General features: G+C 53.6%; 8 protein-coding genes across 8 annotated transcripts; 5 read left to right on the plus strand and 3 right to left on the minus strand.

The window, feature by feature from the left end:
- Positions 1-171: 171 nt before the first annotated feature.
- On the plus strand, positions 172-4110 carry MAM_05301 (ATPase-like, ATP-binding domain protein; the record flags this gene model as incomplete). Its single annotated transcript, XM_040824099.1, has 2 exons — positions 172-3951; positions 4009-4110. 2 exons carry the CDS (start codon positions 172-174, stop codon positions 4108-4110), a joined length of 3882 nt encoding a protein of 1293 aa, XP_040677811.1.
- Positions 4111-5441: 1331 nt separating this feature from the next.
- MAM_05302 (immunogenic protein) lies at positions 5442-7065 on the minus strand (the record flags this gene model as incomplete). Its single annotated transcript, XM_040824100.1, has 3 exons — positions 5442-6542; positions 6593-6782; positions 6863-7065. 3 exons carry the CDS (start codon positions 7063-7065, stop codon positions 5442-5444), a joined length of 1494 nt encoding a protein of 497 aa, XP_040677812.1.
- Positions 7066-14287: 7222 nt separating this feature from the next.
- MAM_05303 (uncharacterized protein) lies at positions 14288-16832 on the plus strand (the record flags this gene model as incomplete). The annotated part of the gene is made up of 5 exons (XM_040824101.1): positions 14288-14366; positions 14463-14668; positions 14721-14927; positions 14986-15418; positions 15490-16832. 5 exons carry the CDS (start codon positions 14288-14290, stop codon positions 16830-16832), a joined length of 2268 nt encoding a protein of 755 aa, XP_040677813.1.
- Positions 16833-17196: 364 nt separating this feature from the next.
- MAM_05304 (50s ribosomal protein l36) lies at positions 17197-17587 on the plus strand (the record flags this gene model as incomplete). The annotated part of the gene is made up of 2 exons (XM_040824102.1): positions 17197-17433; positions 17498-17587. 2 exons carry the CDS (start codon positions 17197-17199, stop codon positions 17585-17587), a joined length of 327 nt encoding a protein of 108 aa, XP_040677814.1.
- Positions 17588-18621: 1034 nt separating this feature from the next.
- On the plus strand, positions 18622-19531 carry MAM_05305 (GNAT family acetyltransferase Nat4; the record flags this gene model as incomplete). Its single annotated transcript, XM_040824103.1, has 3 exons — positions 18622-18752; positions 18841-19155; positions 19273-19531. 3 exons carry the CDS (start codon positions 18622-18624, stop codon positions 19529-19531), a joined length of 705 nt encoding a protein of 234 aa, XP_040677815.1.
- A 647-nt stretch (positions 19532-20178) lies between these two features.
- MAM_05306 (putative protein family Cys-rich) lies at positions 20179-21106 on the plus strand (the record flags this gene model as incomplete). The annotated part of the gene is made up of 3 exons (XM_040824104.1): positions 20179-20392; positions 20465-20594; positions 20713-21106. 3 exons carry the CDS (start codon positions 20179-20181, stop codon positions 21104-21106), a joined length of 738 nt encoding a protein of 245 aa, XP_040677816.1.
- A 590-nt stretch (positions 21107-21696) lies between these two features.
- MAM_05307 (inosine-5'-monophosphate dehydrogenase IMD2) lies at positions 21697-23596 on the minus strand (the record flags this gene model as incomplete). The annotated part of the gene is made up of 3 exons (XM_040824105.1): positions 21697-21889; positions 21952-22897; positions 23116-23596. 3 exons carry the CDS (start codon positions 23594-23596, stop codon positions 21697-21699), a joined length of 1620 nt encoding a protein of 539 aa, XP_040677817.1.
- A 477-nt stretch (positions 23597-24073) lies between these two features.
- Positions 24074-25852, minus strand: MAM_05308 (raffinose synthase Sip1; the record flags this gene model as incomplete). Its single annotated transcript, XM_040824106.1, has 3 exons — positions 24074-24282; positions 24340-24732; positions 24784-25852. 3 exons carry the CDS (start codon positions 25850-25852, stop codon positions 24074-24076), a joined length of 1671 nt encoding a protein of 556 aa, XP_040677818.1.
- Positions 25853-27800: the final 1948 nt, after the last annotated feature.

The raw sequence follows: 27800 nt of genomic DNA on the forward strand, positions 1-27800 counted from the left end.
AAGCCTCGAACCGACTCCCCCCCGCGGCGGCTTGACATCTCTCCTGCCGCATCTTGTCTTGCTGAGCCTACGACAAACCGCGACGGCTCATTTTCTCCCCTCTTCTTCTCACACACCCCATCAAGACGACTTGGACGGCCTACGAGCTCGTCACCTAATGTCAGTGCCAGCATGCTTTCGAGTACCAAGGAAGAGCCTTCGAGTGCCGTCACAACCGTGAAACTACCTCATGCTAATGTTCAACCGGCGGCATCAGCCATGTCTGGCAGCACACCACCTAGCATGGGTTCTTCAGTGGACATGTCTGCCCCTGCTTTGAGTCCAGATCTTCGAATTGCGTCTCCGAGCTTGCAGCTTATTCAAAGCATCGGGGCTATAGAGCTAGTAGAACAAGACACCAGGCCTACCTTTCTTATTGACATGCTAGCCCCGACAACCGCACCTCCCAATCAACCCTCTCTACATATATTGTACGGCAACACGGCACTGCGTTCATCGCGGGACATAGCTGAAATTGTCGGTTTGGAACCCGCTGAGTCCATGGATATAGTCAATTTCCAGCGTTTCGCAGCATGGGCGACATCTCTGCCTAGCAGCCGAGCCAGCCACGAACCTACGTCTCCGTTTCATGTGTACGGCGGTATCAATTGGACATATGCCACTATCCGGCGACGATTCCGCTTCATTAGCGGCAATGTCAGTGTTGGCCGCCCAAGTACTCGAGCGAGTTCTCCTGTACCGACTTCCAACGACTCTATCCCCGTTCCCACCACTACTTCCACCGTCTCTGACTTTACCCCGGTCACGCCGCAGCTTGGCTCCGTTGGCCCCATTGGCCCTCCGGATTACTTTGGAGATGCTGTACCTGAGGATGAACCGCTCATGAACACGATCCAAAAGAAACTAGGTGACGCCGCAGTATCCTTGACTCATCCGGATGAATTCACAAATCAGGTTTTGCAACAGGTGCAGCCAGTCACGCAGTCCTTTGACTGGACCGCGATACCACTGCATGGTAATCTTCCCGACCATATCAAATTTGCGAAGACACGGGATTGGGCTTCAACCGCACTCGGTCCGATGATTGACTGGGCGCCTGGTCTAAGAGCTATGTCTAGTCTTGTCATGGCTACCCCCCATCCTGCAGCCATGTACTGGGGCCAAGATATGGTGATAATATACAATGAAGCCTACGTATCCTTGGCTGGAAAGAAGCATCCCGACCTGATGGGAATGGCTTACACCGAGGGGTGGCCGGAAATCTGGGAGGAAATTGAGCCCGTCTTTGAAAATGCATGGAAATCTGGACAGTCGACAATGAAGCACGACAATCGACTTTTCATTAAGCGTGATGGATTCCTCGAGGAAACATTTTTTTCCTGGGCCATTGTTCCGCTACTTGGCAATGATGGCGAAGTGGTTGGGCTATATAACCCTTGTTTTGAAAACACACGCCGGACAATTAACGAGAGACGCATGCTCACGCTCCGCGAGATGGGTGAGAGGGTAGCCACAGCCACAACTGTGACCGGGTTCTGGCCCCAGGTGCAAGCCGGCTTAGAGTATAATGAGTTTGACGTACCGTTCAGCATCATCTACTCAGTCCGAGAGGAATATGAGAGTGAAGTATCCTCGCTTCACTCGGGCAGCCTGCTACCATCGTCGCAACTCGCTCTCGAGGGGGCTCCCGGTGTCCCTCACGGCCATGTCGCGGCGCCACCATCTATAGATCTCAAGTCATCCGATGAAGGCTTTGCGCCCTATATGCGCCAATGCATGGCCATGGGCGGTGCGCCGGTCGTTCTTTCCGAGGAAGGGGGAAACCTCCCGAAACATCTTTTGGAAGGACTTCAATACCGAGGTTTTCCTGCCCCTTGCTCAACCATCGTTATTTTCCCTGTTGTACCTACTACCACAACAGAGGCTATTGCCGGTTTTATCGTCATGGGAACAAATCCGAGGCGGCCTTACGACGAAGACTATAAGCTCTTTGTAGACCTTCTGTCTCGACAGCTCGCGACATCCCTGGCGTCGGTTTTATTGTTCGAAGAAGAAATCAAGCGAGGGCAGCGGGCAGCACGTCTGGCGGCTCTCGACAGGCAAGAACTTTCATTGCAGCTGATTCAGAGAACGCAAGAGGTCAACGAGAGTGAGTATCGATTCACCCGCATGGCTGAGTTTGCCCCAGTCGGCATGTTTATTGCTGATGCCCTTGGATCCATCAACTATTGCAATGACATGTGGTGGCAAATATCTCGGCACACCCGCTTGCAAGACGCCGAGAGCGGTTGGATGAATAGTGTTCGAGACGAGGACAGGCCAGCTCTGGAAGCTGCATGGGCTAAGCTGGTGAAGGAAAAAGTGACTATTTCGCTCGAGTTCCGATTTAAATGCTCACAGCAAAGTGGCTGCAATACAATCGACACGTGGGTATTGATGAGCGCCTTTCCGGAGAAGACACTAGATGGAGGATTGAAGTCTATTTTCGGCTGCATTACCGATATCTCGTCACAGAAATGGGCAGAAAAGGTTCAGAATGAGCGGAGGGAAGAGGCCGTGGAGCTCAAGAGACAACAAGAAAACTTCATTGACATTACAAGTCACGAAATGCGGAATCCGTTGTCAGCCATTCTCCAATGCGCTGATCAAATTGCGAATAATATTTCAGCTTTTACAGCACAGAAAGACAAAGACGAGGTAGAGAATCTACTAGAGGGTTGTTTGGATGCGGCCAACACCATCAATCTCTGTGCGAGTCATCAGAAGCGCATCGTGGATGACATATTAACCCTGTCAAAACTTGATTCCAACTTGCTGGCTGTCGCCCCTGCGGACGTGCAACCCATAAAACTGGTCAAGTCGACGCTGAAAATGTTTGAGCCTGAACTGGTCGCTCACGACATTGAGTTTGAATTCAACGTTGGCGACAGCTTTGCTCGCCATGATGTTACCTGGGCAAAATTGGATCCCTCGAGGTTGAACCAAGTCTTGATCAATCTCATGACCAATGCAATCAAATTTACACAAGGTCGTGAGCGCCGCAGTATTACTGTAAATGTCAGCACGTCAAGAGACATATCAGAGGTCACCAGCACTGGCATATCTTACTTTAGCCGAATCAATAATCAGCGAGCTCCTAATATGGATATCACCAACAAAGAAGAATGGGGCACGGGCGACGTTATTCATATACACTGCTCTGTGGAAGATACCGGGCCAGGCTTGGCGGAAGAAGAGATGAAGCTACTGTTCCAGCGATTCCAGCAAGCCACACCACGCACTCACGTACAATACGGCGGATCTGGACTCGGGCTCTTCATTTCTAGGATTCTTGCCGAGTTACAAGGTGGTCAGATTGGAGTCTCGTCAAAGGCAGGTGTCGGCAGCAAGTTCAACTTCTATATACAATGTCGGAAATGTGTCGACCCTCCCGCAAAGCACGACCGCATCTCGCCATTCAAAATTGGACGCAAGGTCATTGCTGCTGCTGCCGCCGCTGCTGCTCAGTCTCCTCCTCCTCATCCTCCCCCTCGTCTGCCAGTCCCAGAGACAGCGCCAAAGATCAAAGATCGCTTACCTCACCGAAATAGCGCCGCTCTGGGTAACCGATCCTCCTTCGACGTTCTTATTGTCGAAGACAATATCGTTAATCAAAAGGTCTTACAAAGGCAACTGAGGCATTGTGGAAATAACACATTTGTTGCAAACCATGGCTTCGAGGCGCTGCAAACACTCCAGAAATCGAGGTTCTGGGCAGGACAAGAACAAGATGGAGTCGACATTTCCGTAATTCTCATGGATTTGGAAATGCCGGTCATGGATGGAATGACATGTGCCAGAAAGATTCGGGAATTGGAGAGAGAAGGCACCATCATTACGCATATTCCGATCATAGCAGTTACCGCGTATGCACGACCTGAGCAGATTCAGAGTGCCAAAGCTGCTGGTATTGTAAGTCTCGGTGAAAATTGAAGGCGAGCTTTCCTGTTTATGCTAACCAAGTAAAAGGATGACGTCATATCCAAGCCTTTCCGCATCCCGGAGCTTCTTCCAAAGATTGAAGAGCTTGTCAGCAGGTACAAGAATCTTTCGTTGATCGGCGAAACATAGATGGGCATCAGCACGTCCTCAAGTCGACCTGTGAGCATGGCAGAACGTGTCGAGCCGGTAAATTCATCTTATTCCATCCATGATCCTACCACCAACAACAGGCGGCAAAAAAGAACTTTGCCGGCCTTTGGTTATTGTTTCCGGCGCGTTCCAAGGCAACGATAGTAAGACCTGGAATATACCTTGGGCCTGATTCCGGAGCCTTGCCTAGTAAATTACTGGGTAGTAATCGCCTTTACTTGTAATGTTCGATCATAGCATTGAAGTATTCAACGAGAAGTCAACACGGAAAAAAGAGCGATACACACTGTCTAGAGCAGGTGCATTCGGAGAGGCATCGCGGCAAACCATGATGGGTCGAGGGGTACAACAGAGCGAACATTTCTATCACTTATCGCTTTGAAAAGGCCCACCATATCTTGTTACCCTACAAACATGGTTATCTACCTGGGTAGGTTTCCTTGCTTGTGGGGTTTACGTTTTGATTGAAGGACTTCGCAATTTTCTTTATAACGGGTAGCAGAACAAAGTACGCGGATGAAAAGATTGGGTCATTGCATACATATACACGAACGGACTTGCATTGTTGGCGAACATTGTTTTCAGCGTTGATTTCGATGAGAATTTTGGATAAAGACGGTTGAGGATCGCATTGTTTCATGGACGACATGTGTAAGGCATGTATCATTGACGAACCGGATATATACATATAACGTTACATTACATACCCATTTGAACATGAGCAACCAGTCAGCTTCGTGATGCTGTGAACTGTGCAACCGCTGTGCAATCCAGCAACTACAAAATAACTACTGTCCAACGTCTTGGCTCGACATCAGTTCCAGGCCAACTGGTAACGCCAAAGTTGTATGAGCGGTGGTTTGATACAAGGTACCAACCATGTGACCTACCATTCAACCATGAACTAGAAACAAGATCACTCTTGATGGGTGGGAGGCGTCACGACTTTGACGTGCTAGTTTTGGAACGAGTCACCACGTACATAAATCAACATGCAGCAGTTGTATTAGTTATTACTATCCTCTCCTCCCCGGGTATCGAACAAAACAGCGAATGCAGAATACTGGTAAGTTAAAGCTTTAATCTGTTTTTCTCCTTTTCTTTGACGAAACGATCGTCGGCTTGTCCATAAGACAATAAAACAAATAATATGGAAAGTGGTATCAACGAAAGCAGTCTTGACAGGGTATCTTTGGTATCTTATGAAGAAATGCGGAACCCTTCCTTCCACTCAACCTTTCAATTAGAAAGCTTTTTGGTCATTTGCTTCAAGATTTCCTAAAGTCGTGATTCTCACGTTCGCGTGCCTTCTAGGCGGCAGCAGTGACAGCAGGGGTGGCAGTGGCGACATTGTCGGGCTTATTCTCCGCTTCGGTCTCGGTCGTCTTGGCGGGTCCCTCGACAGGGTCCGCGGCCTCAGAAGTAGTTGCCCCTTCCTTGACGGCCTCTCCAGAGGGCTTCTCCTCAGTCTTGGCGCCGGACTTGCCCTTGATAGTAGCACGGAGCTTGGAGAAAGCACTCAGGCCGCCCTTCTCGGCTTTTTCTTCACCCTCAGCAGGTGAGGGGGACTTCTCACGCTTGCCGAAGTTGAAGGGAAGAGAAGACTTGCTTTTCTCCTTGACGTCCTTCTTGGCGGATTCGGCACCATTAGTGGCAGTGACCTCGGCGTTGTCAGCGGCAGAGCTGCCCTCTTGGAAAAGAGGGGCGCTAGACGCCACGGGGGGGATTACTGGAGCAGCAGTGTCGGCGACTGCCTCTCCCTCCCCTGGAGCAGCGCCCTCAGCCGGCTTCACTTCGGCAGCCTTCTTCTCCTTCTTGCTGAACACGTTGCCGAAAATGCTGTTGCGTTTGGGCATCGACGGCTTCTCTTTGGAGGTTTCGTCGTGTTTGTCCTCGGTGGCCGCTGGAGCCTCGCCCTCGGCAACCTGAGCATCGGCCTCAGTGGGTTCAGTGACCTCAGGGGCAACAGGCTCTTCATCCTTGGAATCATCCCTCTTCTCCTTGGCAGACTCCTTCTTTCCAAAGCCGAAGATGGAAGCACGCTTGCGACTGGCAGAGCGACGCTTTGGTTTCTCGGTAGTCTTCTCCTCGGTAGTGGCCGCGGCAGCAGCTTCGCCCTCGGGAGCAGGAGCTGCTTCGGACTTGGTGGCCTCCTCGGGCTTTGTTTCCTCTTCAGTCTTCTCTTCTTTGACAGCGGCAGACTTGGGCTTCAAGCTCTCCAGGGTATTTTTGTATGCTTCAGATTCGGTGACAGAAGCAACAAGCTCCTTTGCCTCGGTGATCTTGGCCCTGAGTCGAGCGACCCAATCGTCACGTTCAGCGGTAGTGACAGCCTTGAAACTGTGCTTGTTGCCTTTGTGATTTAGGTGGAATTTGTTGGAGCCGTCCAGCTCGGGCTCAGTGGTGTCGGCCTGTTTACATGTTAGCAGAAACGTATTTTGGGGATTTTTCTATCACGTACCAAATTAATGATGCTGGTTGGATTCTTTTTATCGCCCATGAACAGGAGGCCGTTTCCGGTGTGAGAAGCCCAGGAAATGTTATGATGAGCCTGCTCTGTGTTCTTCTCTGCCTTTAAGTACGAGGCAAGAGACTTGGGCTCGAAAGAGTCGGAACCAAAAAAGAAAAATTCCTTTGTTGGAATCAGGTTTCTTCGCCATATTAGTACATGCCACCAACTGTCGCCTCCTTATCTCTGGGTGGGGATCTTCAGCTCCAGCCCGAAACTTACTTTGGGAAGCCAGCACCCTGAGCCTTGTGGCCCAGGTGACCCTCCTCGACAGGCTTGACCTCCTCGGCGGCCTTGGCCTCGGGTCCTTCGGCGGGCTTTTCTTCGACGGCGAGAGCGGGAGTAGCCTCGGCGGCTTCAACAGCAGGTACGGGAGCGGTCTCCTCCTTGGGGAGCTCGACAACGGGTTTCTGTTCCTCGGCCATTCTGGATGATTAAAAGGGGGTATCTCAAGTGGATGGGTATCACAACAAACAAAAGACGAGATGGTATAAAAGGAAAGAAGATCCAGAAGCGGCTTTTGGAGTACAGCAGTGGATGGAGCACAAGCTGAGATTTGGGTGGGAGGAAAGAAAGGGAAGGAACAAACCTTTCCGAGAGGGACAGGTTGGGGTACTTATTTGATCGAGAAAGTCAGGTCACAGAAAGTCGAGGGGTCCACTGTAGAGGAAAGAGGGGCGTGGACGGAGAGGACCCAGAGGGCTGAGGGGCGCAAAAGAGTGGGTTAAAGGGGTTCCGAATATGCTCTGACCACGGAGAGGGTGACGCCAACAAGGCACAAGCGGACCCGATGCTTGCCGGGCGAGCTTGAGGGAGGCGTCTAACATGGGGGGGCTTCCAGAGCACAGACCACAGACTCACAAACGGGCGGAGGAACTGCTGACTCGGGAGGCGGGAGGTTGGAAAAGATTTCCCAACAGTCATTCATTCAATTTACGGTACGGAGTACAGAGTAGTTACCCAGGTAAAAAGCTATGTACTCCGTACACGCTGTATTGTTTGTTGCCCGTGCTCCGTCCTGCGTCCTCATTGCCGTCTGATTCAATGCCAGAGTACCTTTTTTTATCCTCCTCAGAATGCGCACGCCCAGCTGCCTCGACGCTCAAAATGACCAGAGGGTGCCAGACGCCACGCCCAGTCAACCTCTGCTGACTGCTGGATTGGATTGGCTCGGGGGCAACCATCAATGGGCGAAGCACCCTGATCTCGGGCGTGACGCTACTCGGCAGCTGCTGCGTGGTTGCTTGATTGATTTGGGGCCATGAGCCGTGGACCGTGGTGGCCCTCGACGGCCTGTGATGGGCTGGTCAGCTTCATTCAACACCCATCCATCCGCCACCCAGACAACCAGCCCAATGCCCATCCAATCCAATCGACTCGACCAGGGCAAAACCATGGCCAACATCCGGAGCGCCGAGAAGTCCCATGTGCGATGGAGTCTAGGGGACCTAACGACCACTAGGTTCTGGACTGCAAATACGACGTGCCGGCAAGACATGAATAGGAGATGCTTCGCCTCGAGGGCTCATCATGGAGGGGATAACTGCTTCATTACCGCCCAAGCACCCTCTATTGCCCTGCCCAACGGTTGACTGTGACGTGCGACGTGAGACCTCTTGGATGTCCGGCCCTGGTACGGAGCACCGGAGAGGGAAGAAGTACTAGCACCCACCAGCGGAGTTCTGAGGACGGCCTGCGAAGCATCGCACAGCGGGCGTGGCAACGAAGCCGACACCGACAGTCCTTGGTAATTACGGAGTAGCTACCTAGGTTTTCATGCGCCTGATGGGATTAAAACAATGCCATTCACACGAAGCGAATCGCAACCTGCCGAGTGTTTTGGTTGCGTCTCCAGAGTCCAGGGGCAGCTCGCCTCGGACGGTGTTTGGGCTGGGTACGGAGTATAGCTCCGTATGGATCAAGCAAATTTCGTCCACTCAGCCAGGCCGGGCGTGTGCCTGCAGAGTGCCTGTAGTGGACGCACGGCGCACGTTTTTGAACTGCAAGCTCTCACACGCCCCCTTCTTCCATCCAAACGGGCGCTGTGTACTCCGTAGTAGCGAGTGCCGTCGGCAGCACTGAGTAATGAGCACGGAGTACTCCGTACAGCGTACATACATACTCAAGTACGATAGTAATGAAGTATGTACGGAGTACTGCGTACGGAGCAGGGAGCAGCAAGTTGCCGCACGGTGGCAGTCTTGCTTCTCGTCTCGTCAAGATGCTGCTGGTAGCTTGCGTGGTGTCGGCGTGCCGAGTCCTTTCTGCCTGCCCTTGAATTTCAACCTTGGAACCGACGGCTCGGCCACAGGCTTGCAGTCAAGAGGAAGATGGTGTTGCGGAGCCGACTCTTGTCTTCAACAGGTTCAAGTCCTGGTTTCCCGTCCAACCGCCCACCCATCACATCAACCAGTCCATCCTTGCTTGCCCTGCCCTGGCGTTTGGCGTACGGAGTACGGAGTACCGGCGGGTGCATTGGACATTGGACGGACGCTGGACCCATCAGGTCCGCCCATCCCTTTCAACAAAGCCCTCCGCCGCCGTGCTGGTGGCCTGGTGCCCTGCTGCTTGCCATCTTGTTATATTAGCTTGTCAGGGAACTAGATTAGCATGCCACCCAAGTTAGTTACTCCGTAACTTACTCCGTACGTATGTGTATGTAACTATGTATCATGGGTGTCAGGTGTCAAGGATTGTCTGGTCCCTTGCCCGCCCCGTGCTTTAAGCGAAGTGGGGCCCAGATGCGGGTCCATCGACACGCCGGCGCTATCAGACCACCAGTTCAGTCGACTACGGACGGATAGGTGGTCCAAAAAAAGCTGCACCACCAAGCCGCACTTTTGTCGTGTTTCTGGGAACAGTCAACCGGACAAGACGCACGTCGTCTGGCACGCCGCACAGAGTATGGAGCACTCGGCAGCAACAGCTTGGTGAGCCAGTGGGTGAGCGAGTGGGTGAGTGATGGACTGATGCCGCTTGCCTGATCTTCAGCATCCCCCAGCGGCCTTGGGCCAGATGCGCTGACCTGCGTGCCGCGTGCAGACAACGCCCATCCGGAGTACGGAGTACGGAGTAGCTGGCTGGTCTTTTATCTGGGTCCGCGCCGACAAAGTAAATAACTACTTTGATCAAATCCCCGCCACCACCACGAAATGGTCTCGGATAACACACTCTTGTGCCTCGGGGCAGCGCCGGCAGAGCCACCCAGGCAGAGCACAGCCCTTAGGGAATACGGAATACGGAATCCTAGGGAGTACGGAGTACTGCCCAGCAGTACGGAGTATCGCATGTACGGAGTAGTATTATCGCAACGCCATTCTAGGGGTATCTGTGAGCGGGCTAGAGATCAGCTCCGACATCCGCATGCTACGCAAGTAACTACTCACTACCTAGCGTAGGTCGTTCCTGTTCCACCCAGACATCGACGCTTCTCACCAACGTTGCGACATTCACGCACAACCAACCCCCTTGCCGTGAAACAACCAAGCCAGGTCAAGGGCGAACGGCTTGCAGATAGCTCTTCAACCAACTGCACCGCCCTGTCCGGGGATTTTGTCGCTCAAAACTGCCAATTCCACGAATTGCTTCGTCCGTGCCAGCCGTCAACTTTGCGTACGGAGTACATCATGGCATTGCATTACACTCTTTTTCCAAGGCCGCAAGTCTCCCGCTGCCGGGGCGGATGCCAATGGCACACGGCCTTGCGAACAAAAATACGTCGAATGATGTTCCACCCTTTCCAGCAGACCAGGAACAGGGAGGGCGCTTCTTGTCCCATGCAATAGTCGCGGAACACTCCGTGCCGTAACGCGGAGTAGGAAATTCACCACGCTCCTCATTCCTGCTGGTATGGTTTTGTTCAAGGCACCAAGGCCCTCTGCGCTCGTGTCGCATATGCACTACATATCCTGTACGGAGTAAGTTACCTGGTGAGAACCCCGAGTCCCTGACTACTCAAGTACCTAAGGAGGCGCGTACCGAGGTACCCGGGCGCTACCAGGCCCTCAGTTGTCAAGTAGTAATTACTCAAGTAGCGTGCAGGGACCCCCCGACTCCGTGTCTTGGCAGCCATGGAGTGACTTCAGTCGAATTTCAGCCCGGCTCTTCCTGTGGATCACCCATTAAACACTTTTGGAGTAGCACTGTCAAAAGAAGGAAAGAAAGAAAGAAATTTTATGATTACGCGATCCAGGGGAAAATACAAAAACTCGCCAGCAATTGGGCTCCTCTTGTGTTGAAACGGTGGTCAGGAGGGCACCGACCGACCGACCGTCCGTCCGACCGTCCGTCCGTCCGTCTCGGTGGCAGGAGAGAATCTCGCGAAAGGATGGCCTTGGCTCTTGGGTTGATGCCCTCGTCAAAGGCAGACGACCCAGACCTGTCTTTACCTGTCACAGGTCACAGGTCACAGGTCCCGGGTCACGGGTCACGGGTCACGGGTCAGGGTGGGTGCAGCGGGAACGTCATGTCCACAACTGCAAACACGAGATGGTGGTCGTACCCACTCAAACAGATGCATTATCAGGGAGGAGTGGCTGCGCATGCTTTTTCTCATGCGGCTACGTATGTACGTTGCACCAGTACTGCGTACGGAGTAACTACTCACTTTGCTAACTGCTAGACGTCATGTACTTCTCCGTACAGAGCAACGCGGACGCCAGCGATTCAGTCAAAACACCTTGGCACCCCGCTCAACTGCCGGCGCAGTTTGATGCTGCTGACGAAGCCGCTCTTGACGCACCGAGTACTCCGTACAGCGCTCCTGGTATCGCTCGACGAGGGCGCCGCCGTCGCACTCGTCAAATTGGTGCGGAGGCTGAGAGGGACTCACTCTACGGAGTACGGAGTATCGTGAGTTGTGTTGGCCGGCGAAGTCACCCACCGGGCCCAGAAAACTAGTCAAGCTAGTGATTAAGCGGCCGTGCTGCCTGCGCAATGCCCAATGCGCTGCTCCACCAGACGTGGGCTCATACGTATCTGCGTGGAATGGCGTACTCCCGTCTCATGGGTTTGCCTGCCACGAGTACTCCGGAATTATGAGCAAAATCGAAGTACCGGAGCGACGGCAACTACCAACGACGCTTCCGCCCAGCGGGCGATACAAGCAATATTCGTAACGCCACATTGCAGGAGACCTTGTCATGGTCGACGTGACTCACTCTGCTCGGTGCAGCGGCGTGCGGCGTGCGACGTGCTCCGTACGTACATTATACTGTTGTATCCGAGATCACGCATGGATACTCCGTATAAATACCAAAAATCCCCAGGCGACGGCAACCGTCACCATGACCTGGCGGCTTGCGCTTCGGGCTCCCCGCTCTCATGAGAATTTGGACCTGGAGGCAACTGGCGCCACTGTTTATTACATACATACAGGTGGTTTCTACGGAGTACTAATAGGACATGCATCCCTTATTCAGCTTGCCGCCAGACTGAACTCTGTCCGCTGGTATGTCTTGCATGATTGGAGCGTCGGCTTGATATTGTTCCCCGATGCTCGTCTGAGACTTTCATCATTGCCTTGCAGTGTGTTGGAGCAAGCCCTGCTTCACCGACGGCCACAGACCAGCGCGAGTCGGAGGCAACTGAGGATGGAGAACCAGCACAAAATCGCGGAGCAGCCCCCAACAAAAGGTAATTCGGGCTGTGGCTTGTTCAATGTGGACTAGGGGGAATTCGCCAGGACCCGGCCGGGCCTGCGAGCCTGGGCGTGGCTGACCGCCGCCCTTGGAGATGGCATCGCATCGAACCGTCATGTGAGGAGAGGGCGTCAGCCTCGATGCGCAGGGCGGTTCTCTTCTCTAGGTTCAGTTCGGCTTCGGGCCTGAGGCAATGGTGTCTCCCTCCCGAAAGACATGCCCTGAGACATTGGGACGCATGTGCAAAGAATCACAGCTTCCTCGCAGCCTTCTGAAGGGCCAAGTTTCTGCAGGCCTCTCTCTCTTCCAGGGACTCGGTTCCGGAAATTTAACTTTTCGTCAAAGCCTCGCACCAAGAAGGGTCTGGGAAGGGAAAGACGAAAGACACCCAGCATACATGCGATGATGCCACAATCATGGCGTTCGACTCGCGGCGCTGTCCGACTGCATCTTCTCCCACCAAAGCGTGCCGCTAATGACAGACTTTGAACTTTAAACGCTGGACTGCGTGTATTGGAATATTGGAACCGTGGGTTGTCATGTATACAAGACGACGTGACAGGAATTGCGCCGCCACACAACCTCTCTCACCACCACAAGTTGTTTGGAGCAAAGGTGAGGCGAGAAGAATAACTTACCATGTACCGACTGCAACGACGTGACTTTCGACTGCTTTCCGCGACTCTTTGCCCGTATGTATAGTCGGGCAACCTCTGCTCACGTGATGAGTTGCTAAAAATCGACGTCGTGATTAGTTGGTTACCTGGCCGGCCACAGATGTTGCCTGCATATAGATCAGAAGCAACCCTGTCGTACTACGAGATTTACAACGACAAGGCGTTCGACTTGCTCGAGCCGCCCGAGAAGAGAACACCCACGTCACAACAACCCCCGATCATCACGACTCCTCGTCCCCTGGTCGCCTCAAATTAGATAGCCGAGCTCCCGATAGGCGTGAGTCGTAAGAATGAGAGTAGAGCCGGTAAACCCAAGGGCGGTCCTCGATTTCAACGATCCCATGGTGGTCAAATGTCAACGGACGGAGGACGGAATTCCGTGACCACTGCCAGCCTGGCATTGTCGGAACCTGTCCACTGCTTGGACTACCATTGCTCTTTCAACAGTCTACAGTCACTCCCGCAGCCGTAGTTGCAATTCGTAAACCGCAGACAGCTTCCAGAGACAGATGGAAATATCCAAGAGCCACCATGTGCGGCCGCAAGCCAAGCTCGAGTACAAATCAACTGTTTGGCTCCCATGTAACCGTGGACATGAAAAATCCCACTTGCTCATCCCCGCGGACGCATACTCCCTGGTGATGATGACTTTTGTCGAGAGAAGAAGACACGACGCGACGTGAGGTGTTGCATCCAACCTGTCATCAATATAGACGTCTTTCATTTACAGTGACGGAGGAGCTTGCCCCTCCGTGTATGTATCCTGCATAGGTGCGTGACGATAGACGAAGAACAAAAACGAGAGGCGGGCCACACACGTTTGTTTGCTGGCCATTATTGCGCCGTGCCTTGGCTGAATCTGGACGAACCATCCATCCATCATTGTCTAGGGCGAGACCGACTTACATTGACCTCGAGCTTATTTCGAGTCCATGCCGACTTTCCCTCTTTCTCTCCCAGGCATGGACTGACTACTCAAGTAGGCTTCCGTCGTCGAAAAAGCTGAAAGAATCCAGTTCGACTCTTGACAGAGCATCGCCTCGACAAGATCCAAGGAAGGCAAGACCAGGCCGACAACGATCCTACACGCAACTTCACCGGTAAGCAGGTTTTCTGTTTGAGCTTTTCATTCTTCTCATCATTTTGCCGCTGCCACCGAACCTGATGTCACGCACCAACCTTCTCAACCGCCCTCGCCCTCTTTGGCTCCCTCCCACGATCAAACCCTAGGGCTGGCATCTCTTGGAGCATTTTTAACTTGATAGCATGGTCAAGAGAGAGGCAACGAAAACGGGCTCGGTCGCATCCCATCGACAACAAGAACCAACATCATGCCGAAGAATCGTAACAAGAATAAGAAGGCCGCCTCTGCTGGCAACAGCAAGGGACCCTCGAAAAGACGTGATCATGGTATGTTCTATGAGTCGAGAGCAACGTGACCCGAGAAAATGAAACACAATACGATAAACTTGCAAAAAAAGAAGACGAAAATCTAACGCTTGATAGTTATTGAAAAATATGACATGGAGCAGTCTCAACAGAGACTTCTGAGAGAAGGCTTTCACCCTGCGGTGACGTCCAAGACGCCGGAGCAGGTTGAAAAGGCGTGGCTTGCCAGAGTCGATCGCCTCATCGACAGGCCAACCCGCGACGAGTTCGTGGGTCAGATGGGACCCTCCTCCCAGAGTTCTTATACTCGATGCTTGACTACGGTGAGATGGCAGACAGAGTCCGGTTGTCGACGTCTTGCTCACGTCGCAATAGGCCATGCTGTTGATGCGTCACGAGTCCAAATACGCTCACCCAGTAAAGAAGACCGCCCGCCCGGGTCAAGACTTGTTGGCCACCATGTTGAGCACCGTCGACATCGGTGGCGAGATCGCCAACGCCATATTCCAGCAGGGCCGGAGGTCGGTCTTCAACGCCGCCATCACTTCGTTGGCCACTTGGCACGCCGTTGCACATTGCGCCGTAAGCAGTCCACGCCAGCACGCTGGGAGTTGTAGAATCTGGTTAACCGTTTTGACAGAAGACTTGGGACTTCAACGCGTCGGATGAGAGGACCTTTGGGAGCTCGGGAGTGATGATGGCCGTCGCTCCCGAGTGCACAATCGGGGAGCTGAACATGGCCAACGACCTTGATCCCTACGGTATGGACTCGAGCAATATTCTGTCAAGCTGGTACAAAGAAGCCATGGACTTTGAGCGGGAGATTTACCTCTCAATCTACCTGATCCACGGTCGTCTCGCAGGTACACTTCGCCGCGGCAAGGCATCCCAGCAAAAGCGACAGGGCCACAAGATTATACCGGTCGAGTTTATGTCTGATGAAATCGTATCGGTCGTCAAGAAAATCCAGGAAACCAGATACCTTTGGGGCAGCAGCCAGTTCATCTCGAGTCCCCAAGGCCAGTTATTCGAGCCGCCCGTGATGTTTTCTGCAAACCGGTTGAGAAGAATGCGTGAGCACCGACTTCCCACCTGCTGTGGCTTGATGACACTATTCCTGCTTCTTCTAACCTTGATGATGCAGTCAAATACATATCCGGGCAAAGAACCGCACTTCAAGTCCTTTACTTTGAAAGGATTCCCCTCCTGGACCGCCGCATGATGGCTGTCATCCTGCGAGGGTGTCCCAACGTGCGCATGATTGGCATTTACGACTGCCCGCTCATTCACTTTGGTGATGTCCTGTGTCTCCTAGACCTCATCCACGAGGTCAATTGCAAAAGGCGTGAAGCCGGATTGCCCGAGATCAAGGGCTTTGACTTTTATCCCAGGTACAACCATGGCACACCCTTTCAGTCTGCCAGTTCGGCCACGTACGGCTTGACCTGGGGTCCGCATAAGCTGGACGTTGTGCAGCGAGGCTTCTTCGACGTTATCCTCAAGGCTTTCATGAAGACGAAGAAGATGAATCTCGACCTTTTGTTCGACAAAGACGAGGCGTTTTGCGAGTATCTTGGTCGAGTTCCGCTGCCCCCGCTGGCCGTTCCCACATTCCTGGATGCTCTTCACCGGTACATGGAGGTCAAGGACGGAGGACCGAAGAGAGAGGTGATTTATGATCTCGTGAAGCCGGTGCGGCTTGGCTTGGACCGTCACATGGACCGCGACTGGCAGAACGGCTACATGCTCACCCTGGCACAGAATCTAGTCTTCTGCTCCTCGTGTGGCTACGAAACGTTGGAGGAGTTCTACTCGGCCGCGGCCAGAGAAACGCAGCCTCACCGGAGAGTCTGCGCCGGCTGCACCCTGCAGCGATGGCTCGACGAAGAGGACGACCATCTCAAGTCGTACAAGAAACAGGCCCTGGACACGCTGTATCCCAAGTGGAAGGGTTTGGGCTTCAACCATGACGCCCCGATGCCAAGAGCTGCAAAGGCCATCATAAAGCTCCGATGCACGACATCAGAACGACCCGACACCAACCACACGACCGTGGACGGCGAAGGGGCCATGTACACGCGCCAGGTCATGTTGGACCTGCTGCGAGATAACAAGGTGCACTGGGACTCGTTGGCGGACCTGCCCACGCTTTCTGAGCTCCTGGACGATGGGAAGACTTGGGGGCATTTTTACAACAAATGCAACAACCTCGACGTTTACTGCAGAGCCGTGAGGTGTGCAGCCGAGCAGGGCGAGGGGGGGGAGGAGGGCAATTCCTTGCGACGGTCGAGGTTCGACGGCGGCGTGCCAGACACCGCTGAGGAGTTGCAGCCGTCCAGCAGCTTGGTGAGAGGCGTACCGTGCCACGACATTGCTTCCGCAGTCATGTTTCACGCAGGCCTCACGGCGAAGGGTTGGGGAGCGCGCGAAAAGCCGGCTGGGAATCTGGGCAATCTCGGCGTGGTGAATGGCGCCAACTTTTGGTGAGGGCCTTTTTTTTCAAGGACACGTTTGGGGGAGGGAGAATGCCGGCGCACCTGGGGGGGGACAAAATGGACTCGATTGACAGACATTTGGCTTGGGCACAACTATTTGCTGATCCGCGGGATGCCTAGTCGTTGGCATAACGGAGCGTGGGCGAGATACAAATACAAATACGTAACGTTACAACTAAGGATGCTCTGCAAGTTTCTGCGTGTTTGGGGTGCCCACTGCCCACTGCCCACTGCCCACGGCCAGGTGCCGAGTCACGTGAGATGCGAGGACGGCAGGAGGCTGCGTGCGCTGCGCCGACACGTAGGTCCGACGCCATCTCGCATCAACCTGCAACTGAGCGTCCGAAACAGCCACGATGGCCTCCTTCCTGCGCAGCCTGGCGCTCCCAGCACGGATATTCGCCCCGAGGCACTCGTTTCCCGCGCTCGTCGGCGCGTCCGGCCGCACGAACCCTCGCCTGGGCGGCGTGGTGGTACCGCACCAGCAGCAGCAGCAGCAGCAGCAGCAGCAGCAGCAGCCGGCGGCGCAGTGGCAGCAGACGAGGGGCATGAAGGTCCACAGCTCGGTGAAGAAGAGGTGCGAGCACTGCAAGGTCGGTCGGTCCGTCGGCAGGTTGAGCGGGCGCCGGGCGAGGGGCTGACTCTGACTGGCGGCAGGTCGTTCGACGAAAGGCCGGCAAGAGGCACAACGGGTACTTGTACGTCACTTGCAAGGCGAACCCGCGACACAAGCAGCGGCAGGGCTGAGGGGGAGGACGAGGACCGTTCTCGTGCGGGTGCGGGTGCGGGTGCCGGTGCGGGTGCTCGTGTACTGACTTGCGGGCTGTGCAGCTGGGGCTTTGGGGGGAGGACGGAGACGGAGACGGAGACGGAGACGAGGACGAGGACGAGGACGAGGACGAGAATACGCGTGGGCGGTGCTGGTGCTTGGACTTTTGGACTGGACTGGACTGGACTGGACTGGACGGGCCTGGACTGGACTTTGCACTGCCCTGTGTTGTGCACTTTATATTTTACGCTGTACGCTTACACTTTACACTTTACATGTACACTTTCCTCTTCACACTGGACGCTGCTTGGCGCTTACATGCCCCCGATATATCTCTCCATGCTCTCCCACTCCGTCTTGCCTGTTGACAGGAGATATCGTATATGTGACTGCGGGGTCAGCGTTCCGTGGGCGGAAGGAGACCAAGCAGACGGGAAGAAAGGACGCGACTCTTACAATGTCCGCAACGCCCCTGTGCCTTTCGAATTCGTCGCGTACGAATCTCCTCGTTTCGCTTTTCGTGCGCGCATCCTGGATCCGGCGTGTGCCGCGGAGTATTGTCCTGTACAGGGAGAGGACCCTTGCTCGCTGGAGGAACTGCGGTCCGGGCTCAGCCTTTCCTTCTCTTCTTCCTTGCATAGGGAGGAAGGAGCTCGTACGTGATCGAGGCTCAGGGCCTTGAGCGTGCCCCGACGGTGGTTGGCATAGCCGCGGATGCGTAGGAACGCCGTGTGTTTCATTGGCTATCTCATGGGCATCAGACGGATCGTAGTTGGTCATTCGCGGGTTGGTGATTTCTGCGGCGGCTGCTGCCGCGTTGGTGTGCTTTCCGGGAGCGGGAGAACCTCGGCTGTGGCGGCGGCGTCGATTTCATGTCATCCGTGAGATGCTGAGCCTGCAACAGGCAGACACACATTAATTTCCACTCCCGTGAACGGCTATTTCTTTGTCATTTGATGAGCCGGACCTGGCCCTGCTGTCGGGGGATCCCTTTTTGCCCCTTGTGCCAGGGATGAACATGGTGTTCCGGCAAAAGACCGTTGGCAGGGAGTCGTCACAGAATGCTGGCACACCCGGCGACCCTGTAGACCAGGTCAACGCCATGCCGGACGAGGCCTTCATCAAGGAATATCTGCCTTTACTGTATTCTGAAGATCCATATAACCTCCAAACACACCACATTTGTGGCGACGATGTCATCGAGGCTGACAGCTCTTGATTTCCCCTCCAGACCTTGCGAATGGAGGCACCCCGTGTCCGAAGCCAGCTATGCCATCTCGCTCGTGCAGGCGGCGAGTCTGACAGAGGCCCAGCTCAACAGGTGCTTTGCTATCATCGACCAAACAAGCGGCCAGGACTACCGCTCGTCGCTGCAGGGATGGCATCCGTCCGCCAAGAAGCAGGAGATGCGGTCCCCTGACCTGCGGTACATCTTGGTCCGGCGCGGGGAGGAGATTTGCGGATTCGTGTCGCTGATGCCGACGTGGGAGAATGGAGAGGCGGTGGTGTATTGCTATGAGATTCACCTGACGGATGAAGTCAAGGGGTATGTATGTACGCCACGATGTTTACATTTGCCGTGGCTTTCGCCCCGTTTTCTTTTCAGCCCTGGAAAAAGAGGCTAACGGGCATCTCACCCTTTGTTGTGACGAAAACGAAATAGAACGGGTTTGGGCAGCCAGTTGATGGGATATTTGACCGAGGTGGCTGAGCGGGCTGAAGGCATTGAAAAGGTCATGCTGACATGCTTCGTCAGGAATGAGCGTGCCAGGCGGTTTTACGAACGGCTCGGGTTCGGCGTGGATGCGCAATCGCCGAGGGAGAGGCGGTTGAGGGGGAAGCTGCTTGTCGCGGATTACGTGATTATGAGTCGGAGGGTGAAGAGGCGCGGGAGGAAGCCGGCGGCGGACGACGATGAATGATTCTGAAGTTGAAGTACGAGTACACATGGGCGGTACGGTACATCTTGTCCCAACCTGTGCCAAAGGCCGAAAGGCTGTCGATGAATACATCAGCCAAGACTTGAGTCGACCAATTGATGCCGATGCCATGGACCGGCCATCTTCATTGCCAAAGAGTCACCATGAACCCACCGAAAGAGACGAGATCAACTGGCGACTGCCGATGGAGGTGCGGAGCGGAACGCCAAGTCGCAGACGTGCAAAGTCTGCTGCCAAGAATAGCAACTCCTGACGAAGCAGCCACACGTCAACTTGGTTCGTAAGGCTGCATGCATGCATTCCAGCCACTTGACGTGTCCGCACCAAGGTCGAACGAGGTGCCCGCTCAGCTTCAGCTGAAAGAACGCACCAGCCAGATTGAGACTGTAGCGTAGCGTGTTTGATTGACTGTGTGTGTTTTTTTTTTTTTTTACTATGAAGAAAAAAAAGGGGAGAAAGAAATGAGTGCCCGAAAACACATCGACGTGGTGGCAGCTGAAAGAAGAAGGTTCTCCTTCCCTTTCCTCGCAACGTGCCTGCTCTGTTACTCTTTACACAGCAGTTGAAAACTACAATTTCCACCAGACTCATCTACAGCATCATTAGGACATCGCCGTTTGAGACTCAGAATGGAGCCTAAGCAGAATTACGCCCAGCAGCAGCAGCAGCAGCAGCAGCAGCAGCAGCAACAGCAACAGCAACAGCAATCTGTGCCAACGCCTCCTCACCACCAGCAGCAGAATGCGAATCTCAACCCCCGCAGCCGAGACTGGCAGTTTGGCCTATTCGACTGCTTCGCCGACATGGAGGCCTGTCTAGTAGCCTGCTTTCTGCCATGCATGCGTACGTGACGTAAACCTCACACCAAACCCGTCGTGAAGGCCAAAGAGATGGATCGCGGAAAGAACTAACAAGGCGGGAGGGAGCCAGTCCACGGAAAGACGATGGACCGTATGCGTGACCCGTCGCTGCAGTCTCACGAGCCTCTGAACAATGAGTGCCTGATCTGGGGTGGCATCCAGTGCTTTACCGGCTGCGGCTGTCTGTAAGTCTTGAGTCTCGACACCCAGTGCTACCGCGGCTGGACCGTGAACCAGGGCAGAAATGGGGAAAAAAAAAAGAGGAAAAAAAGAACAAGGCAGTGCTGACCAAGGCAAACCCAGCTACAACATGGTCAAGCGTACCGAGATACGCGAGAAATACGGCATCGACGGCTCCGCTGGCTCCGACTGCTGCACGTCTTATTGCTGCCTGTGCTGCGCGCTCATCCAGCAGGATCGCGAAGTCGCCCTGCGCGCCGGCCACTACGCGCCCGTCACCCAGGGATACCAGGGCCAAACTCAGGCCATGCAGATGCCTGCTCCTGCTCATCCTGCCGCTCACTCGGGCCCTCCACCTCAGCAGCAGTCGCCTCCTGTTCAACAGGCGTATCAATCTCCTCCGCCGCAAGGGTACCAGCAGCATCAGCAGCAGCCCATGCAGAGCGGTATCCAGAACGCTCACGAGCAGGGCATGCCTACTCATCCCCATGAAGGGCAATACGCGCAGAAGCAGTAAGGAGAAAGGGGGGAGGAAGGAAGGAAGAACGGGAGGCAGGGAAGGGGTATGAGAGACAAAGACAAACGCAAAGGTCAAATATGAGCCACCGGAAGCTGCGTAATGAGTCAATGGGACTCGATGGGTGCAGCTTTTAGTTGGCAAGCACCACGTTGCAGCCGTTCTTTTCTTTTCTTCTTTTCTTTTCCCTTTTGGTTGGACACGCTCGTCTTGGTTTCTTTCTTGTGCTCATATACCTGCGCTATTGGTTATTGCGCGCATAAATTTTTCCTAAATATGAGTCTACCTACTCTTCTGCATCAGTCGTCTGTCCCACATGACCCGTCACCGTAGTGCTGCACAGCATCTAAGGGGAATTCAAACCAAGTATTGATGTCAATGCCGATCCTGAGAAATGATATCCGCACAAAAGCTAGCAAGATTAGCCGCCTGCCAGATTCCACCGATGCTACTCCTACTCCTTACCCAGACAAAAAATGAAAATGAATGATAATGGAAAAACTCCGATAAATCATTTGAAGCAAAAATTCGACAGTTTTCCCGCCCCCATAACCATATGGCCATCACATCTCTTTTGGATTTAGGTCCGCTTACGCATAGAGTTTCTTTTCATATGCTTCCATGTTCACATTACCTTCCATCTGCGCACTGGAAGTCCGGAGCTCGAAGCGGACAGTGCCATTGGCGGCACCTTTGTGGAGCTCAGCCAGGCTTTTCATACCGCAGTCCTGCATGGAGTGCTTCAGGCCTGCAGCAAGGTAGGGGACAAACTTGTTGATAGAACTGTTGGACAAATTAGCAAACCCGTTCTAGGAGGGAAAAGGAACCCAAGTGTGCTAACGAACCCTCTGTGAGCAACGGATCCCGACACGCCCTGTGCAACTAGAACGCTGTCACCCTCGGAGAAGTATCGGGCAGTACCAGCGTTGCTCTTCTGGCTGTCCTTGCCACCACCGCCGGCCTTCTTGTCCTGCATAGCATCGATACTGCCCATGCCGCGGTAAGCCTTGACGAGCTTGCCCTCACGAGAAACAAACGAGGTGCCAGGAGACTCGGTGGTACCTGCCAAGAGACCTCCCATCATCACAGTGGACGCACCAAGGGCAAGGCCTTTGACAATGTGTCCAACGTTCTGAACACCACCGTCAGCAATGCAAGGTACGCCGAAGCGGGCGGCAAAGCTGCTGACGGAGTAGACGGCAGCGGCCTGAGGTCGACCGACGGCCATGACCTCCTGGGTAATGCAAGCAGAGCCACTGCCCATGCCGATTCGGAGGCCATCAGCACCAGCAGCAATGAGGGAGGCAGCCTGCTCCCGAGTAACGACGTTGCCACCGATGACATCGAGGCCAGGGAACTCCTTCTTGCACCACCGGATCATCTCAATCTGGTACATGCTATTACCCTGAGAGCTGTCTAGGATGACAACGTCAAGACCGGCATCGACAAGCTTCTGCAGACGAATTTTGTCCTCTGGGCGAGTGCCAATAGCAGCGGCGCAAAGAAGCTGCTTGCTGTCGGGCAGCTTCGATGCCAAAGGAAAGTGCTGGTTCTTGGTCAAATCGGAGCGGGAGATCATGGAGACAAGGTTGAAGTCCTTGTCGACGATGGGTAGCTTGCCCTTCTTTGACTTGGCCAAAATCTTGTTGGCCTCGGCCAGGGTGACGCCGTTGGGGGCAGTGACCAGGTCAGTCACCATGACATTAGCGACGGGAGCATCGATTTCGTCCTCAAACTGAAGGTCTCGGTTGGTTACAATACCAAGGAGCTTGGAGTTAAGCTTGCCGTCCTCTGTTTCCAATCACTTTAGCTGCGGCACGTGAAAACATGATTCGCCACGACGAATAACAAAAGCTGTGCAGTGGTCATAGTATGTCTCTCCCCATGAAGTGAAGTCTTTGCGGTGGAACGAAAGTTATAAATTGACTGGGTGATAATCACGTTGCACTGAAATGGTGTATTGGATTGCGCGCAAGTGAGCGGCATTGCCATGTAGATTATCAACTTACCAGTGACAGGAAAACCGCCGAATCCCCACTTCTCTTTGAGGGCCTTGGCCTCGCCAACGGTGGTGTTGCGGCCAATGACGACGGGGTCCAGGATGAAGCCATTTTCATACCGCTTCACCTTGCGGACCATGTCGGCCTGGGCATCGGGAGAGCAGTTGTGGTGAATGACACCGAGGCCTCCCTGGAGGGCCATGTGAATAGCCATTTCGTGCTCCGTGACAGTGTCCATGGGGGAAGACACGAAGGGAGTCTTGAGCGTGATGCGCTTGGTGATTGCGGAGTCGAGCGTCACCTCGGAGGCGGGGAAGCCAATGTAGCCAGGCATCAGCAGGAAATCATTGTAGGTGAGACCACCGTGCTTGGTAGTGTCCATGAGCTCATGAATATCGAGACCATCGGCGGTCTTGTACTCCTTGAGCACATCGAGGGCGGTGGAGTGGTCGAGCACCTTGACCGTGCCGAAGCCGTTGACAGCAGCCATTGCGAATCAAGACACAAGAGCTAGGGATAAGAACGAAAACGAAAGTCGAAGAAGAACTGGCGAGGACCTACTGTATCGACGGTTGAGGTCGATACGGCGCTTCTTCCCGTAGGAAAGAAGAAGGCCAACGCTAGCGCAAGGATGTAGGCCGAAATTTTTTTCTTTTATTTTTTTGGTGTTGGGACCCTGCAGAAGCGGAGCTCTCCTGAAAGCGGGGCAGCCGCTGGCAGGCAGGTTGGGTGCTCCTTCCTTACGTACATGTGCCACTGCCGCTGCGACCGGCTTTGCACTACATGACTTCTGGGCTGATGCTGGCCGAGGCAAAGATCACCCCACGTCTGAATTCACGCAAAATCCCCGATGACGCTCTATTACGTATCTCATAGACATTGCCACTCGAGGCTCCATGTCAAACTTTAACCCCCCAATCCGGGGAACCTTGGCTCTTTGTCACACCCACCATTAGTCACCACCAAATCAAGGCTGGAAACTCGCTTTTATTTGTACTTTCCCTCGCTGCATCGTGCTCACTGCCATCTCCTTCCAAGCTTTTTCAACATCGATTTCAAAGACGCGCTTATCGTCTCTGCTTCTCCTCACCGTGTCCAACGGAACAGGCTGGTCCTCAACTGCCACCATGAAGTCGTCTTCAATGTTCAAATAAGGAAGCGTGGAAATGTACAGGCCTATAGAGACACGTCAGCCTACAAAAATCACCCCTAAAACAGCGTGGTATCACTCACCAAGAGTACCCACTGCTTTAATGTTGCAAGTCACGACGACTCTGCCAGAATCCCGCTGAACTACAGAGCGGAACGTAACCGCAGCACATCCAGTCATCTTACCAACCAATCCCAGGACGCCAGCGTACCCATGGTCACATCGATCACTTGTAAAGGGCGTCACTGGGCAAGCCCAAAGTATTTCATACGCAGTCTCGTCAATCGACACGGCAATGACAGATTCTGCAGCTCCGAGTGACATGGGCGCCGAAGTTTGGCCCGTTGTATGTGCTCTAACGGCGTATTTTCCGCCTTGGAATACTCCACGAAAGAATGCCAGAGGCAAGACTTCGGTGAGATGCCCTCTAGAAACGTTGAAAACGCCAAGAATACCAGTGCCCGTCTGTGCCGCCCCTGTAGATCATCAGCGCACAGTCGGCAGCCTGAGTACATGTCGAAACTCACCATTGTAGCTGCCAATTTTCAGGAGCAAGTCGTCCTCATATCCGGCATAAGCGTATATTGATTTGCCCAGAACACTTGGTCTAAGAATAACTGTCTGACCAATCGGCGTAGTGGCAGTCATTTGCTTGATAAGGTGCATGTTGTGAACGCCTGGAGTATCCGTGATGTAAATGGGACCACCGCTTATGCATCGCGCCGCGGCATGGAATTCTGAGTAATTGTGCGCAGACTGGAACATGTCCCAATCCGGAATCGCGTTGAGGAACTGAGTGAGGATGACATTGTGTGCGTTGGCCCAGACGTGCCACGAATATGATTGTGGAATGTCTGGGAAGAAGTCATCCGAATTTCTGACGAAGAACACGGATCGAGTTCGGTGCAAATGACAGAAAAGAGAGTATGGGAATTGGGACATGCACGATATGGCCTTGGCACCAAAATACCGCTCTGAGGCCTGCGACCAGACATCGAGATAGGTGGATATCAAATCTCGACGATCCGGGGCGTCTCTCAGCCCGTCAACCATGACTTGTGCGTCAGCTTTGACGCCATCAATTCCAGACTCAGCCAAGAATCTGTAAAAGTCGTTGTATAGTCGCGACACGTCCGCTTTGTCCACAACCGTCAATGAAGCGCCGTCTTCGCCCTCTTGGGCTACCTTGATTGTGTCGTAAGTCTTCGCAATATGCCCATTGGGTGAGATGCCGCCCCAGTATCCCAGTAAGGCATGCCATACTATAACGTTCTCAATTCCTGGGTGCAAGTTCCGAATCTGTGCTACCACGTTTCTGAGACCGCTTGGAAAGGCCTTGCGGTCAGCTTCAAATTCTGTCCATCCGAGCTGTGATCGATCACTTCCCGCAAGGTCCAGAGACTGCCAGCTGTCGTCAATAATGAGATTCGTTACTTGTATCTTGTTTCTAGCAAGCTCTTGAACCGCATCGAGGATTTTGGTCTCGGAAAGCTGCTGTCCCAAAGAATTCCAAGTGCCCATGTGTGGGTTAACGTGGAGGACGCAATCTGTAATACGACGGGGGACAACATACAAAAACCTAAGCCGTCTTGCCATTGCGGCTTCCAGCCAGCTGTAGAAGGCGTCTTTGCGTCCCGTCTTGATCGACTACTGGTCCGGTTCCGTGACACGGCATGTGCCTCGGATACCATTGTTCTTGCGTGGTACATGACGGAAGCAACGGCGTGGTCGAAATCGATCCCCTCAGAAATTAGGACCACAGTTGTTTGCGATGACCCCGAATCGTTCCTTGCCTACCGAAATTAATCACCATCGTAAGACAACCAAGTGAAGACTCAGCATACATGTACAGCGACCAAGCCGCGGCCATTATTCCGCAAGGTTGTTGTCACATTACCCACGCCACTCACGGCAAGCAATGCCATGGTCTTGCCATGATGACTTAGAAAACAACATAAAATTGCGTCCTGATCTGGGAAGAAACGGGATTTGCCTTGTCGAGGGCCCAGCCAGGCCGCCCTATGTCGCACGAGAGCAAACCACCTACATTTTATTAGTAGCGTGGATACCCAAAGGACGGTTATACATTCACAGGTGGAGAAATTTTCACCTCACAAGGTTCGACTTGGGAGGACTTTGCAAATGGCGTTAGCCTACCTAATAAATGACCCCCATGGTATACCAATGTCAATATCTCGAAATGTTGAGCTTGTTCCTACGGAGGCAGGCAGTGAACAACTAAGTGACCATAGTTTAGTATTTGGGGACTGGCTACCGTGAGATGAGACCTTCCATTCCGTGTTCAAGTCCGGGATACATGGGCTTGAATCGTCAGAGGGCGAGGTGTGAGGTGCAGGTAGGATGATGATGATGGCGTCATTCAATCCCTCCTCTTCACGAGCCCACCTCCACGCCTCGTCACTTGCCAGTCGAAATTTAAGGGTGAACTGCGCAGATCTGTGAAGCGAAAGTGAAGCCGAGAAATATAGGAATGAGGAGGACCGTGACGTTTTATGACTGAGCATTGGCGGTTCGGCACCATGCTCCAGTCTGGTCAAAAGTATCTCACGCCAGGCCCCGTTGTCTACAGATATCCAAAGTACGACATCCCATTCTTCTTTTTGGAGGCTGTTGGATGTCTCCAAAACCGCCGTGAGCACGACTGCGCCGTCCTGGACGGTGGTGACCTGGCCGAGTGGGGGATAACTTTGAATGAGGGCTTTCATGGTTGTAACCTGGCACAGAAATTGCGGAATTCCCTGAAACTTGCATGGGTGTCTGTACGACACAATACATATGTGTACAGTCGAGTCCGTGTGGTGACAATGATTTGATGATTCAATATTCCCCGCTGGGAGTTGCTCTTGGTGCCACGGCCGGTTTGAGCGTGATTCTGGCCACAGTACGAGGCCTAGCTCTGGCACTGTCTTGCTGTGGCAGCGACAAACCTTGGACGCCGGTGACATCGTCGAGATTCCAAACCGAGAGTCACCTGTCTTGTAAGTTGTAACGCCGGCTAGCTTGAGCCATGATGTCTAGTGCAATGCGGCACTTTCTGAATCGAAGCTGCCTAGACACTGGGCAAGATGGGCTAAAATGAAGTCTGGGTACACCGTACGCTACACTGCTCGACGCTCTGTTGCCGGCTAAATCTGGACGTTGGAACACTGCGATAAAGTAATTAAATTCACTGCTGGCTTGGCCCACGTTGCAGTCTTTGGCTCGGCAGTCTTACTGCTCCACGCGACAACCTCGCACCTACTGCTCGTCGACTCCTAAAAGGCCTGGGAGCTGGACTTTTGGTACAAGATTGACGCGAGTTAGTTGTACATGAAAAGATTCGAGTATTCAGCTGATGGCCCTGTTGTTCGATGTTCGACGGGCTTGTCGCGTTAGTCAGTGGTAGGTTACTAATGCGGCCGTTTGATTGGCCAACCATGCCTCCTCGGAGCCGGTCGGAATGGCAAACGGCCGCCTGATTTATCAGGCCACAAGTTCTATCCCAGGAAAGCTTCTAACCGAGCGAGATGGAACGACTCCTTCA

The sequence above is a fragment of the Metarhizium album genome, assembly GCF_000804445.1.
Source record: "Metarhizium album ARSEF 1941 chromosome Unknown scaffold_13, whole genome shotgun sequence".
Classification (NCBI taxonomy): domain Eukaryota; kingdom Fungi; phylum Ascomycota; class Sordariomycetes; order Hypocreales; family Clavicipitaceae; genus Metarhizium; species Metarhizium album.